General features: G+C 40.6%; 1 protein-coding gene across 1 annotated transcript in view; it reads left to right on the top strand.

The window, feature by feature from the left end:
* The window catches only part of SLC15A5 (solute carrier family 15 member 5), a 95,479-nt gene extending 80,327 nt beyond the window's left edge, over positions 1 to 15,152 (top strand). Inside the window, 2 exon segments of the mRNA XM_019960123.2 lie at positions 7,093 to 7,201; positions 15,005 to 15,152. Of these exon segments, the coding sequence (XP_019815682.2) occupies positions 7,093 to 7,201; positions 15,005 to 15,152 (257 nt within the window).
* Positions 15,153 to 17,868: the final 2,716 nt, after the last annotated feature.

Here is a 17,868-nt window from a genome sequence, read left to right on the forward strand (position 1 = left end):
GATGAACATGTGGGCAGATGGGACTGAAGGCAGTTTATCCCATCACCCGTGCTCATGTTAGGGTACAAGAGCATGCTGTGCCCAGCCCTATGGGGCTGCACCCAGCAAGAGAGCATACAAGCAGGGTCTGTGAGGAACAGACTTATAGCAACAAACAGTGATGTGATCTCTGCTTCCCATACGAGGATGTGACTGCTGGGCTGAATAATGTTGAAGGACTGGTGAGAAGTGAAATCTGTTGAGGACCAGTTGGAGTGTAGCTGGTCTGGCTGATAGTGAACTAGCCTGAGGGGACACTATCCCCCTGGGTGGGGAACATATCTGATGAAGCAGGGAAATTTGTGGTCAGGCCTTTAGGGCTCTGTGACCCTCAAGACACAAAGGCATTACATGAAATGTTAGGCTTCACATCACAGGGCATAAGATGCAATAGGAATAAAGTATTTTTTTTCACATCAGTAGTTTTGTGCTGTTTACAGCATCATAGCATGTGTGGGTCACTATATGTATTTCTCAAGCCCATTCCTAAAACCTTAAATTTAGTGTAAATTATTTTAAGTCTCATAATAAGTTGAATATCAATCCCAGGATTTAGGTGGAGATACCATCTTAGATATTTTGGATGTTATTTGAAGCAAGCTATTGCAAAGACTGCTGTCCAGATGTTTTTAGACTGTTGACAAGATGCTAAGGAAAATCATAATTAATCATTACATTAGCACCAATAGGGAGCTGTAGTTGTACAGTTTTAAGAGTAAGAAATGAAGGTTCTGGAAATTCCCTCCTGGTCCAGTGGTTAAGAATCTGCCTTGCAATGCATGGGGCACAGATTTGATCCCTAGTTAGAGAAGTAAGATCCCACAGGCTGCAGGGCAACTAAACCCGCAGGCCACAACTAAGACCGATGCAGTCAAACAAATAAATATTTAAGAAAAAGAGAAATAAAAAGCTCAAAATAAAAAAGAAAATGAGGGTTCTACTGAGTGAAGTTTCCCTTTACCTCTCTGTGCCTTCATCTTTTCATTAATAAAATACAAGAACTAGTTTAGATAAGTCTATGGTCCTTTTATCTCTAAAATGACCATGATAATTTAAGATAAACAGAAACATTTTATTTAGTGCCTATAAAGTCAAATGTTCGAGAATAATTACTGGCATACCTCAGAGACACTGTAGGTTTATAAAGCAAATACAGCAATAAAGCAAGTCACGTGAATTTTTTTCCTTTCCCAGTGTATATAAAAGTGCTGTTTACACTATACAGTCTATTAAAACAGTATGTATAAAAGACATTGTATATTAAGATACTATATTGTCTATTAAGATGGTATAGCATAAAACATGTTTACACTGTAAGTCTGCTAAGTGCCCAGTAACATATGTCTAAAAAAAACAATGTATATACCTTAATTTAAAAAGGATTCTGTTTGGGGGAAGTTTCCTGGTAGTCCACTGGTTAGGACTCTGCATTTCCACGGCTGGGGGCCCGTAGTTCCCGTGGTTGGGGAACTAAGATCCCACATACCACATAGTGTGGCCAAAAAAAATCTGTTGGAAAAATGGCACCGGTAGTCTTGCTTGACAAGAGTTGCCACAAACCTTCAGTTTGTAAAAAATGCAAGATCTGTGAAGTGCAATAAAACAAGGTATGTGGTGTATCTGTTTGTATGTTTCATGTTACTAATCCATGAGCTCCTTTGCTTAAGCGAAGGAATGCCCATTTCCTGGTACATAAAAATTTCTTAAATGATTTTCAAATGAACAATTAAATCTAGCTGAGTGAGAGATGATTTAGGGGGATGGTGAATAATGCCAAATATTTTGTGAGTGTTCTTCTAGTCAGTAGTCTAACACTCATTACTAACAAGCTGGTTACAATATCAAAATACGTCACCAAGGCTTAACTGTCAGCATTAACAAACAGCACTTTGTCATCCCCCAGACTCTTCATGTGGCTATTTTTTTCTCATGTTGTTAACCTTCCTGTCCACCCCAGCTAAGACCTAGAGAAGTCTCGTTAGTCCCATTCGAGACCTAAAGCCTTCACTTTGTCTCCTTTTGCAAGGATGCTCCTGATTTCAATCAGCTACTAGAAATGTCAGATGAAAAATGGCACAAATGTGAATTACGACAATAAAAGTTTATAAGCTACTAAAATAAAGTTATAGTACCTAAGAGCTGAGTCAACTGACAATGTTAAATGGAACATTTTACAACCAGTCCTGGGATAATGATAAAAAAAAAAAAAGGCACACAGAACATGAAGAAATATCTGACAGGAGATGGGCTCAAGATCAGGCTCAGGCTCCATGAGTTTGTATGAGCACCTCTCAAGTGAGGCGCAAGAAAGGATAGCCTAATGCTTATGGGGTTACCCTCTCTGTGTCCAACCCTCAACATCTATTATCTCTTTTTCTTTTCATACCAGCTCAGTGAGAGGGGGTACTGCTATCATTTTAGAGAGGAGAAACCAAGGCTGAAGCCATCCATTTGGGCAAATCCTCAACAATCAAACTATTAAATAATAGACTTCAAAAGTCTCTCTGATTCCAGCAATGCTTTTCTACATTTTTTTCTATATCTTTCTATAGGCAATGCTAGCTCTAAAGAGGAGAAGGCAATGGCACCCCACTCCAGTACTCTTGCCTGGAAAATCCCATGGACATGGATGGAGGAGCTTGGTAGGCTGCAGTCCATGAGGTCTCTAAGAGTCAGACACGACTGAGCAACTTCACTTTCATGCATTGGAGAAGGAAATGGCAACCCACTCCAGTGTTCTTGCCTGGAGAATCCCAGGGACGGGGGAGCCTGGTGGGCTACCATCTATGGGGTGCACAGAGTTGGACACAATTGAAGTGACTTAGAAGCAGCTCTAAAGAGCATACATAGACATGTAATCTCATATATAAAGCAAAGTTAAGCTTCACAAAGAATCTCTCTCTCCAACTTGATGCTAGTGCTTGCTCCATGTAATCAATTCAGGTGATGGTTTTCTTGACCTTGAAGCACACCATGTAAATTAGCTACACAATCAAAGGCTTCCCTGGGGGTTCAGATGGTAAAGAATCTGCCTGCAATGCAGGAGACCCGGGTTCCATCTCAGAGTTGGGAAGATCCCCTAGAGAAGGAAAGGCAAAACTATGGAACCAGAATGAGATCAGCATTAGGAAGAAAGATGAACATTAAAAATCATATTTTAGAAAGAATACTCCTATATATAAAATAGAAAAGTAATAAGAACCTACTGTATAGCACAGGGAACTCTACTCAATACTCTATAATGGCCTGTTTAGGAAGAGAATCTAAAAAACGAGTAGATACATGCATATGTATAACCGATTCACTTTCCTGTTCAGCAGAAGCTAAGAAACATTGTAAATCAACTATACCCCAATAAAAATTTTAAAAGAATAAAGGAGTATTATCAGGAGCTTGACTAGGTGGTGTGGTTCTCTTTTATTTTTTAAATAATTCCAGTCACAAAATATCTTGTGTTATTTGCAAATTTCCACTGCCTTTCTCTAACTTTTCAAGTACTACATCCTCCTGTCAGCCCCATGCATATAATACCAGGTGACACTGTTTCTCTTGTGTGCCCACCCCAGCACCCCCAATGAGAGAGATGCACGCACACTAACCCCACACTGGGCGCGTGTGTGCATGCTCAGTCTCTCAGTTGTGTCGAACTCTTTGTGACCTTATGAACTATAGCCCGCCAGGCACCTCTGTCCATGGGATTCTCCAGGCAAGAATACTGGAGTAGGTTCCCATGCCCTTCCTCCTCCAGGGGATCTTCCTGACCCAGGGATCCCAGGGATCAAACCCCTGTCTCTTATCTCTCCTGTACTGGCAGGCAGATTCTTTACCATTAGCGCCATCTAGGAAGCCCTGATAGTCTGGTATTTGCTGTAATTGTACAATTTCTTAGAAATATTATGTTTTACCTTTAAAGATCTTACAAAATTTATATTCTTCTCCCTCATCTGACTTTGTTATGGAATAAAGATAGTCTTTTCAATTACTTATTACGGAGTAAAATTCATGCTCCAAGAAGAATTAATGTCATGTTAATTCTGAGGCTTTGCCTACTCTGTGCAAACTCCTCTTACTCTAGCCAGAGAAACACAGTGATAAAATGGTATAATCGCATGACATGCAAAGTGCTGATGTGAAATGAAAAGGACAGAAATATGATTGGGATATTAATTCGCGAGAAATAAGGAAATGGGACTGTTTGAATAGGCTTAGCAGGATGGTTTAGTTCTTCCTGAAAGTAAGTGTGATGCTATCTCAACTTACCTTGACCTCTACCCTGACTCCCCCATTCAGGTACAATCAAATGTTTAGTTTCTAAACACACACACACACACACACACACACATGCATTAAAAGGGTTACAAAATACCCAATAGACAGACACAGACATTCAGTGAAACTTCTCCTAAATATCAGATAAAGGCAGCATGCCAATGTAGCAATAAAACCATAAATTTCTATTGTAATGGAACACAAATTAATAAAATGGGGAAGTAGAACTTACAAAATAGCTTTAAACTCAATACCAGATTTCATTATAGGTCCTAGACTATAATGGACACAAGATAATTTTCATGGTTGATCCATAATAATAGTCATTGGGAAGTTAAATGACAGAAGAGCAGCAGCTTTAAGTGGGAAATGGCACAATTCTTCACAGCTGTCATGCTTGTGCACTTGCTGACTATCAACCTTGAACAAAGCATTTAATTCAAACCCCATTTAAAAGTATACACTGTCAAGAGAGAGGCCAAAAACCATATACTAGTTAAGGAAGCAACCTGTAACCTATGTGCCAGAGATGACACTGAACATCAAGTCAGTTGGAACGTAGATGGATTGCTCACCACCCAGTGTAGGAGCTGATTATTCATAGATGATCTCTTCCTGGTCTCATACTGCATAATATTTTGCGAGGTGGCCACCTGATGGGAAGAACTGACTCATTGGAAAAGACCCTGATCCTGGGAAAGATTGAAGGCAGGAGGAGAAGGGAACAACAGAGGATGAGATGGTTGAATGGCATCACTGACTGGATGGACATAAGTTTGAGCAAGCTCTGGGAGTTGGTGGTGGACAGGGAAGTCTGGCATGCTGCTGTCCATGGAGTCGCAAATAGTCGAACATGACTGAGTGACTGAACTGAACTGACTATTTTGCCCATTCAGAACTGCAATTGAATTTAAACTCTGTCTCTGAAGATAGATTTTGCCTTTTAAGTAATCTTTTAAACTTCCATAATACTATATATCTATGATATATTATTACTACTAAGATCCTACTGCTGTTTTTAAAAGTAGTGCATAAAAATAAGTGCTACATGTATAATGTATATGATAGAATACATCATATTTCATAGAACATATTCAATATTAAATTTAAACACCCACTGAAGAAAAATTGAGTGTGTGTGTAAGTCATAGTGATAATATGGATATAGATATATAGATTTAGGTATGAAAAGAGAGTTCTAGCAAAGATCCAAAGCAAAAGTCACAACTTACTCCTGCTGCTGCTAAGTCGCTTCAGTCGTGTCCGACTCTGTGCGACCCCATAGACAGCAGCCCACCAGCCTCCCCCGTCTCTGAGATTCTCCAGGCAAGAACACTGGAGTGGGTTGCCATTTCCTTCTCCAATGCATGAAAGTGCAAATTGAAAGTGAAGACACTCAGTCGTGTCCGACTCTTAGCGACCCCATGGATTGCAGCCTACCAGGCTCCTCCATCCATGAGTTTTTCCAGGCAAGAGTACTGGAGTGGGGTGCCATAGCATAGTAAAAGCAATGACCTTGAACTCTAATTAATTTCCTATATACTCAGTTTGGGGCTTCCCAGATAATGCTAGTGGTAAAGAACCTGCCTGCCAGTGCAGGAGATATAAGAGATGCAGGTTCGTTCCCTGCATCGGGAAGATCCCCTGGAGGAGGAAATGGCAACCCACTCCAGTATTCTTGCCTGAAGAATTCCATGGACAAAGGAACCTGGAGGACCACAGTCTGACTCTGCGATCCCATGGACTGTAGTCTGCCAGGCTCCTCTGTCCGTGGGGTTACAGAGTCAAACATGACTGAAGCAACTTAGCACAGCACAGCACATACTCAATGTGACATCAGAAGGAGGTGAAGATTCCTTACTTAAGGATATTAAATTGAGGAATTCTCATCAGGTTAAAAGAAAATCTTCACATGAACCACAGACTGCAATATGACCAATAGGGTCTGTGGTATTAAAGTAACACTGGATTTATCCTATCTCAGTTATCAAAGTAACATCTGGTATCTACATGTATTATCTCACTAACCTTACAATTGGGCTTCCCTGGTAGCTTAGCTGGTAAAGAATCCTCCTGCAATGCAGGAGATCCTAGTTCAATCCCTGGGTTGAGAAGATCCCCTGGAGAAGGGATAGTCTACCCACTCCAGTATTCTTGGGCTTCCCTGCTGGCTCAGACAGTAAAGAATCCACCTACAGTTCAGGAGACCTGGGTTCGATCCCTGGGTTGGGAAGATCCCCAGAAGAAGGGAATGGCTACCCACTCCAGTATTCTTGGCTGAAGAAGTCCGTGGACAGAGGAGCTTGGCAGGCTACAGTCCATGGGATCACAGAGTCAGACACAAGTGAGTGACTTTCACATTCACAACCTTACAATTAGTACATGCAATGGGCTATCTGGTGATGACAAATATTTTTCATACATTCAATATATTTTACCAAACAATCCTTGTAGGGGTGCCAAGCACTGCTCTATATATTAAACATATAAGAATAAATTAAAAATGTGATTCTTGCAAATTAGAAGCATAATCAGGTTCTTCTGATACCTATATTGTGCTATAGAAATCAAGTTTTTTGACCTTCAAAACATTTGGCATGCTTTGCTTATTATTTTACTGTTAATTACAGAATTAAATGAATTTTGACTCTGAGTTTCAGATGTGCTTTTTTGCTCTGTAGATATTATTCAAGCGAATAAAACTCTATGAATTGTGGAATGATAAAATATTCACAGAAACTTACAACTCTGCAGTTGAATAACAATTACATTTGTTCCAAACAGGCAATTGGTTTCCAAACACATTAAACAAAGGCAATTTAGAAAACTTCTTCTTCTTCTTGGCATCATTAACATTGTTGAACGTCCTGGGATTCTGGAGTGTTTCACAAAGGTAAGTAAGTGTGTGGTAAGATGAACAATTTCTGAGTCCATGAAATATTGATCTGGGAGCCATCACTGAGCCAATGGGAATCTTGTATTCCATGACTGGACAAATTAGCATATTAGAGAAATTTAACAGATATTCAGAGCAAGAAATTTCCATTTAGACTTCACTTTTTCCATCAGTCCTTATAATAAAAAGTTCTTTGCTCAACTCTAAAACAAGATATTTTTCCTCCAACATACAGTGCCATTTAGAATTAGAAATAACCATATCGATAATAAGAATAAATGAGTCATTATCATTAAAAGCAAATATCATTAAACAAATAGCTAGAAATCTAATGAGGCTTAAGATTTGGATTCCATTCAGGCCTTTAAATCAGCAGTGACCATTTCAAGGTCAATAACAAACTGTGCAAAATCATTTAGCCAGTCACCTGAGACCATTCAAGTGGCTTAATATGTATCATCTACCATCCATCCATTGCCAGCCTGTCTCTCTCTCTCAGTGATGTCTTCTTGGATGGCTGTGTGCTTTTGAGCAAAGTGCCTCACCTCTCTGAGCCTCTGTCTTCACACATGTAAAATAAGGACAAAAATTGCAACCTTTTGTGGGCTTTTTGGGGAGATGAATTTTGATAAAAGACCAAGGACAATGTCTGCCATGTTGCAGGAACTAAATATGTCTATTTTCCTCACTTCATTCCATTCATTTATCTATTTAGTCATTTAGTCTCCTGTCTAGTGCCACTTATTCCTTGCCTGAATCATTCTTTTATTCCTCTAATAAATCTCTTTTGGAACCTCAGTCATGGGATGTGGTAAATCAGAAGGACATGAAGTCAGTATCAGTCAATGTTCCATGCCACCTATGCCCTCACTATCATGGGGCCTATGATCCAGCAGAAGAGAAGCACTGAGACCTCAGGCGAGACAGAATTAATGACAAAAATAAAAAAACAAACAAAAATTAAAAGTCTTAAGGGCCTCCTGAATTTTTAAATTTCTTACCTTCCAAAGTATATGTTATCAAAGTGACCCTCTGTACTGTAAAATCTCCTTAAAAATGCCTGCCTGGTTCTTAGATCGACTACCTCATTAGAAAGTCAGATTCTTGCAGAAGGATTCAACAGCAATGTGCCCGTCTTTGCAGCAAAACAGAGTCGGCAATAAAAACTGAAACTGAAGGCAAGGCTTCTTTCCCCTCTGGCCACTGCCTCCAAATACATGAGTGCCGCCCATCAGCTAATTCTCACAAACCTGTGTTGTGTCTCAATTTCACGTACTCTCCCACTGTAAGATTTGACCTGTGTTTCAAAAAGTAGTTTGGGTCATTTGTCGAGATGCGCACGGACCTCAAGTTTGTCATACAGAGTGCAGTAAGTCAGAAAGAGAAACAAAATCGTATCTTAACACATAAATGTGGAATCTAGAAAAACGGTAGAGATGAACCTATTTGCAGGGCAAGAATAGAGACAGACATAGAGAATGGACATGCAGACACACGGTGAGGAAGGCAAGGGCAGGTTGAATCGAGAGAATGGAATTTACTTATATACACCACCATGTGTAGAATAGATAGATAGTGGGAACCTGTTGTATAGCACAGGGAGCTCAGCCCAGTGCTCTGTGATGACCTTGAGGGGTGGCACAGGTTGGGGTGGGAGGGGATATATATATATATACATATAGCTGATTCACTTTTTTGTACTGCAGAAACTAACACAACATTGTAAAGCAACTATATCTTAATTTAAAAAATATATGTCAATAAAGTTGAAAAAAAAAAAAAAACAGTCTTTAGATTCAGCCCAGTTGAATCCAGTCCTACAGCTTAGCTGCACAAACCTTGGCAAGTTGCTTAACCTTGCCAAGCCTCAGTTTCTTCTTCGTCAAAAGGAAACCATAAGAATGGTAACTGTGCCATAAGGCTATTGTGAGGATAAGTAAATACTCAAAAATGTTAGCAATAATAATAATAATGATGGCCTCATGTGTTGCTTTATGCTCTCTTCTTCCTCCTGTTTATTTTTCACCTAGACTCATACTGAGATATGGCCAAGATGACCATGACTGTGGGCTAAATTCAGGTAGCACTAGCATGAGAACCAAAACTCTATTAGCTCTGGGACTGACTCACACATTTATTCATTCATCCATTCATTCAACCAATGTGTTAAGCATTGTTCCAAGCACTTGAAAAATAAAATTGCAGAAAGCAAAGTACTGGTCTACATGGAGCTAGCATCTAGCACTCAAAATATTTAAGTGTGATTATTCTTCTGTGATTGTTGAGCAAGTAAGTTACTATAAAGTGAGAGATGCTAGAGCAGGGTTCAGAGAAGGAGGCAGGAATAAAAATATACAAAGCACCAGAGATCGGAGGAACCAGAGATGAAAAGGACTAAGAGATAATGTAGGCTGGGCTTGTGCATGTGTGCTAAGTCACTTCAGTCATGTCCGACTCTTTGCAACACTATGGACTATAGCCTGCCAGACTCCTCTGTCCATGGGATTCTCCAGGCAAGAATACTGAAGTGAGTTGCCATACCCTCCTCCAGGGATCTTCCCAACCCCAGGTATGTCTCCTGCAGCTCCTGCATTGCAGGTAGAGTCTTTACCACTGAGCCATCGAGGAAACCCCAATGTAGGGCTTATTTAGAAAGAAATCGGATTCTTACCAAATCTTCTCCATCTCCTGTATGCTTTATTTTATCTTGCATCCTTTATGAGGGAAGGAAACAAAGAGAGGATGAAACAAACCAGGATGAGAAGAAATTGATTTTCCATATGTTGAGCATTTCTGTCTTAAGCAGCATGTTTGTCCACCTCTCTGATCTTATCACTCTATACATGAGAACTGTGGTGTTGGAGAAGACTCTTGAGAGTCCCTTGGACTGCAAGGAGATCAAACCAGTCCATCCTAAAGGAAATCAGTCCTGAATATTCATTGGAAGGACTGATGCTGAAGCTGAAACTCCAATACCTTGGCCACCTGATGTGAAGAACTGACTCATTGGAAAAGATCCTGATGCTGGGGAAGATTAAAGGCAGGAGGAGAAGGGGACAACAGAGGATGAGATGATTGGATGGCATCACCAACTCAATGGACCTAAGTTTGAGCAAGCTCCGGGAGTTGGTGATGGACAGGGAAGCCTGGCGTGCTGCAGTTCATGGGGTCACAAAGAGTGACTGAGTGTCAGTCCATGGACATGACTCAGTGACTGAACTGAACTGAATACATGAGAACACTGAAGTGAAAACCTAATTGAGTAAATTGTGCTGCTTCTTCTTCTTTTTTTTTTCTTTTCTTTTATTTTTAAACTTTACAATATTGTATTAGTTTTGCCAAATATCGAAATGAATCCGCCACAGGTATACCTGTGTTCCCCATCCTGAACCCTCCTCCCTCCTCCCTCCCCATACCCTCCCTCCGGGTCGTCCCAATTGTGCTGCTTCTAAGTGCCATGGAGGAGCCCTCTTCCTGCTCTGATGACCCCTTAACTCTATGGGGATGGAGACTGTTCCTTCAGCTCAAGTAACTGTACTCAGCACCACCTGTTGATCAGCCTCCACAAGAAAACAATGCTTGTCCCATTTCAGAAGAAAGGAGAGTCTGAGATATTTGCCCATAGAGATTAAATAGCTAGAACCAACTACATTAGTTCAAAGGAACACATTGCCTTGGGTATCTATTCCCAGTTGGGACTGGAGAGGCCAAACCAAAAGCATTAAGCGAGAAACGGTATGGAATATAAGTGATTAGATCAGTGTCTGCAATGAGAAGTGCAGGATTCCAGCTTATTTCTATACTGATTGCTTCTGTCTAACACTGGCAAAAAATAAGGGGCTTCCCTAGTGGCTTGGTGGTAAAGAACCCACCTGCCAAAAAGGAGACAAGGGTTCGATCCCTGGGTCAGAAAGACCCCCTGGAGTAGGAAATGGCAACCTACTCTAGTATTCTTGCCTGGACAGTCCTATGGACAGAGGAGCCTGGTGGGCTACAGTTCACGGGGTCCCAAAAGGATCAGACATGACTTAGCAACTAAACAACAGCAAACAATAAGGATGGAAACAGGAGAAAACACAGATGTCCCAGGGATGGTATTATTGAAACATTATTTATGAAAGAGATGATGTTTTATCTCAATACACTTCCAAACACAATCTAGCTCTTACCAAACCCAAAGGTATATCTGGTCAGAGCCAGATATTGGTGATAAATCTATCAATGTCAGTCCCAAGTATCAAGGAGGGTCCCAAGCTATTCTTGTCCCAAAGATCCTGAGGCCAGTGGATTAAAGATGAAACAGCACCCTCACTAACATACAAGTGGAATTAGGTCTGTGTTAGCATACAAGGGCACCCCACCATCAAGTTTATATTACTGTGCTACAATCCTGGTGTAAGTCCTAGAACCAAACTAATCTTGTTGAGGTCAGTGGAAAATCACTTAACTGGGTATGCTGCTGTTTAGTTGCTAAGTCATGTCCAACTCTTGCAATTCCATGGACTATAGCCCACCAGGCTCCTCAGTTTGTGGGATTTCCCAGGCAAGAATACTGGAGTGGGTTGCTATTTCCCTTTACAGAGCATCTTCCCAACCCAAGGAGATCGAACCCGTATCTTCTGCATTGGCAGGGGAATTCTTTATCTCTGAGATAGCAGGGAAGCCCTAGCTAAGTATAGTTAGGAATATTCCAGAGTGCCAGACCAGGTGTACCTTCCATGTCTAAGAAGAAACAAAAGCAAACAGTTTCCTGCCTCTGTCTGTATTAGAGTCCTCTTCAATCACATCTATTTCTGCTTTATTGACGATGCCAAAGCCTTTGACTGTGTGGATCACAATAAACTGTGGAAAATTCTTCAAGCGATGGGAATACCAGACCACCTGATCTGCCTCTTGAGAAATTTGTATGCAGGTCAGGAAGCAACAGTTAGAACTGGACATGGAACAACAGACTGGTTCCAAATAGGAAAAGGAGTTCGTCAAGGCTGTATATTGCCACCCTGTTTATTTAACCTATATGCAGAGTACATCATGAGAAACGCTGGGCTGGAAGAAGCCCAAGCTGAAATCAAGATTGCCGGGAGAAATATCAATAACCTCAGATATGCAGATGACACCACCCTTATGGCAGAAAGTGAAGAGGAACTCAAAAGCCTCTTGATGAAAGTGAAAGTGGAGAGTGAAAAAATTGGCTTAAAGCTCAACATTCAGAAAATGAAGATCATGGCATCCGGTCCCACCACTTTATGGGAAATAGATGGGGAAACAGTGGAAACAGTGTCAGACTTTATTTTTCTGGGCTCCAAAATCACTACAGATGGTGACTGCAGCCATGAAATTAAAAGACGCTTACTCCTTGGAAGGGAAATTATGACCAACCTAGACAGCATATTCAAAAGCAGAGACATTACTTTGCCAACAAAGGTTCGTCTAGTCAAGGCTATGGTTTTTCCTGTGGTCATGTATGGGTGTGAGAGTTGGACTGTCAAGAAGGCTGAGCGCCAAAGAATTGATGCTTTTGAACTGTGGTGTTGGAGAAGACTCTTGAGAGTCCCTTGGACTGCAAGGAGATCCAACCAGTCCATTCTGAAGGAGATCAGCCCTGGGATTTCTTTGGAAGGAATGATGCTAAAGCTGAAACTCCAGTACTTTGGCCACCTCATGCGAAGAGTTGACTCATTAGAAAAGACTCTGATTCTGGTAGGGATTGGGGGCAGGAGGAGAAGGGGATGATAGAGGATGAGATGGCTGGATGGCATCACTGACTCGATGGACGTGAGTCTGAGTGAACTCCAGGGGTTGGTGATGGACAGGGAGGCCTGGCGTGCTGTGATTCATGGGGTTGCAAAGAGTCGGACACCACTGAGCGACTGATCTGATCTGATCAATCACATCTGAAATAGTGACAAACACCTGAGGCTCTCCAGGTTGGGGCTGAAGGAAGTAGGTGGATGAAATGTTTTCCCTTGCTGGAAAGTATTATAGGAATATTGCTATAGACCTTAATATAAATATGCATCCTACATCAGATGCTAAGACATTAATAAAGGATATTATAGATGTTTATTGGGCTTCCCAGATGGCACTAGTGGTAAAGAACTCCCCTGCCAATGCAGGAGACATAAAAGACACGGGATCAGTCCCTGGGTTGAGAAGATCCCCTGGAGGAAGGCATGGTAACCCACTCCAGTATTCTTGCCTGGAGAATCCCATGGACAGAGGAGCCTGGCAGGCTACAGTCCATGGGGTCGCAGAGTTGGACATGACTGAACTGACTTAGAGTGCACGCACACATGTTTATAGCAGGGGAAAATAGAAGGGTAATTATTATTACAACTTGACACCATCATCCCTCTAATATTGTAAAACACATAAAGTTAATATCATTGTGCTTAATTTGTTAATGATACCAGTAATCTTTTGTTACATAACCTGTAACAATTAGCAAAAGAGACCTAAATCAGAGACAAAGGACTAGTTATTCAAAGCATATCCTTTTCTTACAGGTATTTTTAGCAATGTTGAGAAGGGAAAGAAGGCAAAGTTAGCATCAGAAACCTTCACAAATTAAAAAAAGCCTAACCTTGGAGACTTATGTCTCTTTGATAAAATTGAACTTATGGTTCTTATTCATTTGTTCATTCAACCAATATTTATTGGACATCTGATATGTACCCTGGAGGAGGAAATGGCAGCCCACTCCAATATTCTTGCCTGGGAAATCCCATAGACAGGAGCCTGGCTGGCTACGGTCCATGGGTTCCTAAAAGGATCGAGCATGACTTAACGACTAAACAACAACATGTACCAGGCACTGGTCAAAGCAGTAGCATACAGCAGTGAATAAAACAGCCTGAAATTCCTCTCCTCCTAGAGCCTCTTCGAAATGTTGAAGAAACAATTGGTCTTCAGAGGCAGCATGCTATAGAGGAAAACGGTCAGGACTCAGAGAGTTCTGGTTTCAAACCCAAGCTCTGTCAACTCTTACTCCTGTGAACCTAAGCAAGTTATGTAACCTCTTAAAACATCAGTCTTTTTTGCCTATGAAATGGGAATGGTTCCATCCTTCCCAGGTTGTAGTGAGAATTTGGTAAGTTAGGGTGAGTACCAGGCCCTGGCTTACTGTCTGGCATTTAGAAGATGGGGAATCCAGATTTTGCATAAGTCAGGGATAAGGGGACACAGTTTAGAAACACATTTGTAGATTTCTTCTTCAATAGTGGTGTTTTCCACACAGTCTCAGTGCTAAATTTAAAAACCCCTAGTGCATCTGACCACTCTAAAGTGGCATTAGTGGTAAAGAACCCACCTGCCAAAGCAGGAGACATAAGAGACATGAGTTCGATCCTTGGGTCAGGAAGATCCCCTGGAGAAGGAAATGGCAACCCACTCCAGGATTCTTGCCTGAGAAATCTCATGGACAGAGGAGCCTAGTGGACTACAGACCGTAAGGTTACAGAGAGTCGGACACGACTGAACTAAATCTTTCCAATCCTGCCGCCATTAAATGTACAAAGTTGATAATTCCAGACTTTCACGTTTCTCACCATCAGACTCATGGAAGACTGTAAAACAGCACCACCTAAAGGTCCTTGTGAGACACGGTCACATGTCCTAAAACTCCCTTTGTCGTTTTATCCAGACTCTTCTGGGGAGCAGGGCTCTTAAATAATCATCAGCGTTGTGCCAGTATCTATGGGACTGTAATAAAAGAAAGACAAGCACGGGGAGAAAGCAAATGATTTATCAAGTCATCTACATCTGGCCTTAAAAAAAAACCTTTCTTTCTTTCTTTTTTAGGTATTGTAATCTAAATCATTTTAATGCCCAGAACACCAGTGGAAGTAATCTCAAAGAAACCCTTCCCCTCCAGGAAAAGTCTTTGAAATTTTACGGCAGTACACTGGAATTTTCTTCAAGTATTGATCTTTAGGAAACAGCCCTGTGAAACTATTCGACTCAACCCATCATATGAGCGGAGTATTCACTGTCTTCTTCAGCTGGACGCTATGCCTTTTAGTTTAAGAGCTAATATGTATTGGTATGAGAGTGGCCTTATGGACGCTATCTGTGTACTTTAATGGTTCAGCCGTTTAAAGCAATGTATATGACACTTCTTAGTTGTCATAGTTTTAAGTCCTTAGAATTGAAATAATAGTATGTCAATATTCTTCCCTTCAGTACATTTATTGAGCCCTTATTACATGCCAGGCATAATAATCAGACACAGTTTATGTCAGAGTAAATAACAAATCTAAACACAAATAACCTATATATTATACATAAATAATAAGCCTATATAGTTTTACTGTACTTCATCTTGCTCTTACACTATCAAGTTATGAGTGAAGGAAACTTTCTCTGAATTAAACAGCAGCATTACTGGGTCCAGTGATTAAGACTTTGCCTTCCATTGCAGGGGGTGCAGCTTTGATCCCTGGTTGAGGAGCTAAGTAAGATCCCAGCCACAGCCAAAAAGCCAAAACACAAGCAATATTGTAACAAATTTAATAAAGACTTTTAAAAAATGGTCCACATTAAAAAAAAAATCTTAAAAAAAATTTTTTAAAAAACAGCATTACTAAAATAGAGATCCTTCGCCCAAAAGTGAATATTCACATACTGAAGAAATTGTAAAATAAATATAAGTGGTGGAATTATTTAGATTAAAGAAAAGAAGAAAATTAAGGAGGTTAAATGAGTGTTGGGGAAAGGGCAAGTGATCAAATCAAAGATACTTAAAGAGATTCCCTAACCTGGTCTCCACTGGTACCAGTTCAGATGCATTCAGAAAACTGTTTTCCAAAAGAGATTTTACCATTATAAGCAAATAAATGTGAAAAAATTCATTAAAAAAATACAAGTAGGGTCCCAAATCTTTGTAGCAGTGTTTATCAACATTTTGTGAGGACCCCCAGTTTTAGGCAGATCTTTCTGGTCCCAACCACAGACTGCTTTAAGGCAAAACTTTTCCCAGGAATTGGCAGTTCTGACAAACCCACCCAAATCATTCTTATGCTCTCTAAAATCTGAGCACCACTCTTTTCTGGGACAGTTCAAGCTGGATAGGAGAGGTGGGTTTTATCAGTTGATTGGAAATGATTCTTCAATTAAAGCACCTCCCTTGTGTATATCTAAAACATTTTAGATCTGCAGAATAAAAGATTTATACATCTTGATGAGGTGTGATATGCATTTTTAATTGCAAAAGAGCAGCTGTAAAGCACCAGGTGTTTCTCTTACTCAAACTATTTTTCATTTGTTTGTTCTGAGGACAGTGAAAAGACAAACCCTTACAGACAAAAATTCTTGCCCTGTAACTTTTTCGAATCCTTCTTTTTTTTTTTTTTGGCATTTGTTCTCTGATGAAACAGTGAGGCCGATCCCTGATCTGCCTTAGAAAATTTCTTTGTTGTAAAAGGTTAAATGCTGAGTTTGTGATTTGGGTTTAATCAATGCTCCAAAGATCAAAAAACCTTTAAACACACCTCATCTCAGAACAAGTCAGAAGCTCCAACAGTCCCTCTCACTGTTAGAAATAGGGTTTGCTTTATTTTGTTGTCCACCCCTCCCAAATTTGCCTTTGTCTCCTTAATTTCTACATCATGATAGGAAAAAGTGCTCATTATGCTTTCACTCGTCATTAGCGATAAAAAAAGATCTACAGAATTATAAAGATGACCCCAAGCAAACACCAAAAGAGCTTAGAATTCTCACACTGGGGATGACACTCGTGATTAGCTAAATTGCAGGGACTACACACACTTGCATTGGAAACAGGAGGCATTCACACACTAGTTTCTTGTCTAGTGCTTAGCAACATTATCACTGAGCACCTGGAATAGTTTAGGCATTAAGTGTAATTGGTTTTGCTTTACATAAATCTGTAGCTTTGTAAATAAGCAGAGCATTTCAGCTTCTCTATAACACCAATTAACTTAAAGGGATGTGTTGTTTGCAGAAGCCTGCTGGGTTCTGTACAGTATTTCTCCAGTAATATGCTCAGTGGCAGGCAAAGTTCTGTGTCCCCGCAGTGTTGCACTGACTCCCAGTCACTTGTTGCCAAGGGTCTGAACTCAGACACTCGTTTGCTCCATTTTTCAGCTGTAAAACATCGGGAAGATGAAGTCTTTCCTAAGAATCACCGTCTGTGCTTTATTTCTGTCCACCACCGAGACCTGAAAGATGAGGTACTTGAAAATGTTTCCTGTGACCTGCAGAGCACACATCTGACAACAGCTGACTGTCCACAACTGACAGCTACATCTCTTTCCTCTTTCTTTTCTTCTTGTAACACTTCAATCCAATGCAGCCAAAAGTCCCTGCATTGAACTGTATACAAAATTAAGAAAACCACTGTCTTATGATGTGAATCTGCCAGTGAAAATGTTCCCATCAGAGTGACTTTTTAGATAACAGTTAGAAATCTGCTCCTGGAAGCTGGTGAACTTTTTCAAGCTTCTTGGATATTTCCCCTCATTGTCTCTCTCTTTTTTATTAATTAATTGTTAATTAATTAATCAATCAGGTATTAGTTGCTTCACCCGTGATGTTTTTAGTTGCATCATGCCAGATTTTTAGTTGCGGTATGTGGAGTCTAGTTGCCCTGCCAGGGATTGAACCTGGGCCCCTTAAGTCTTAGCCACTGGACTACCAGGGAAGTC

This window comes from Bos indicus, chromosome 5, assembly GCF_029378745.1.
Source record: "Bos indicus isolate NIAB-ARS_2022 breed Sahiwal x Tharparkar chromosome 5, NIAB-ARS_B.indTharparkar_mat_pri_1.0, whole genome shotgun sequence".
In the NCBI taxonomy this organism is placed as follows: domain Eukaryota; kingdom Metazoa; phylum Chordata; class Mammalia; order Artiodactyla; family Bovidae; genus Bos; species Bos indicus.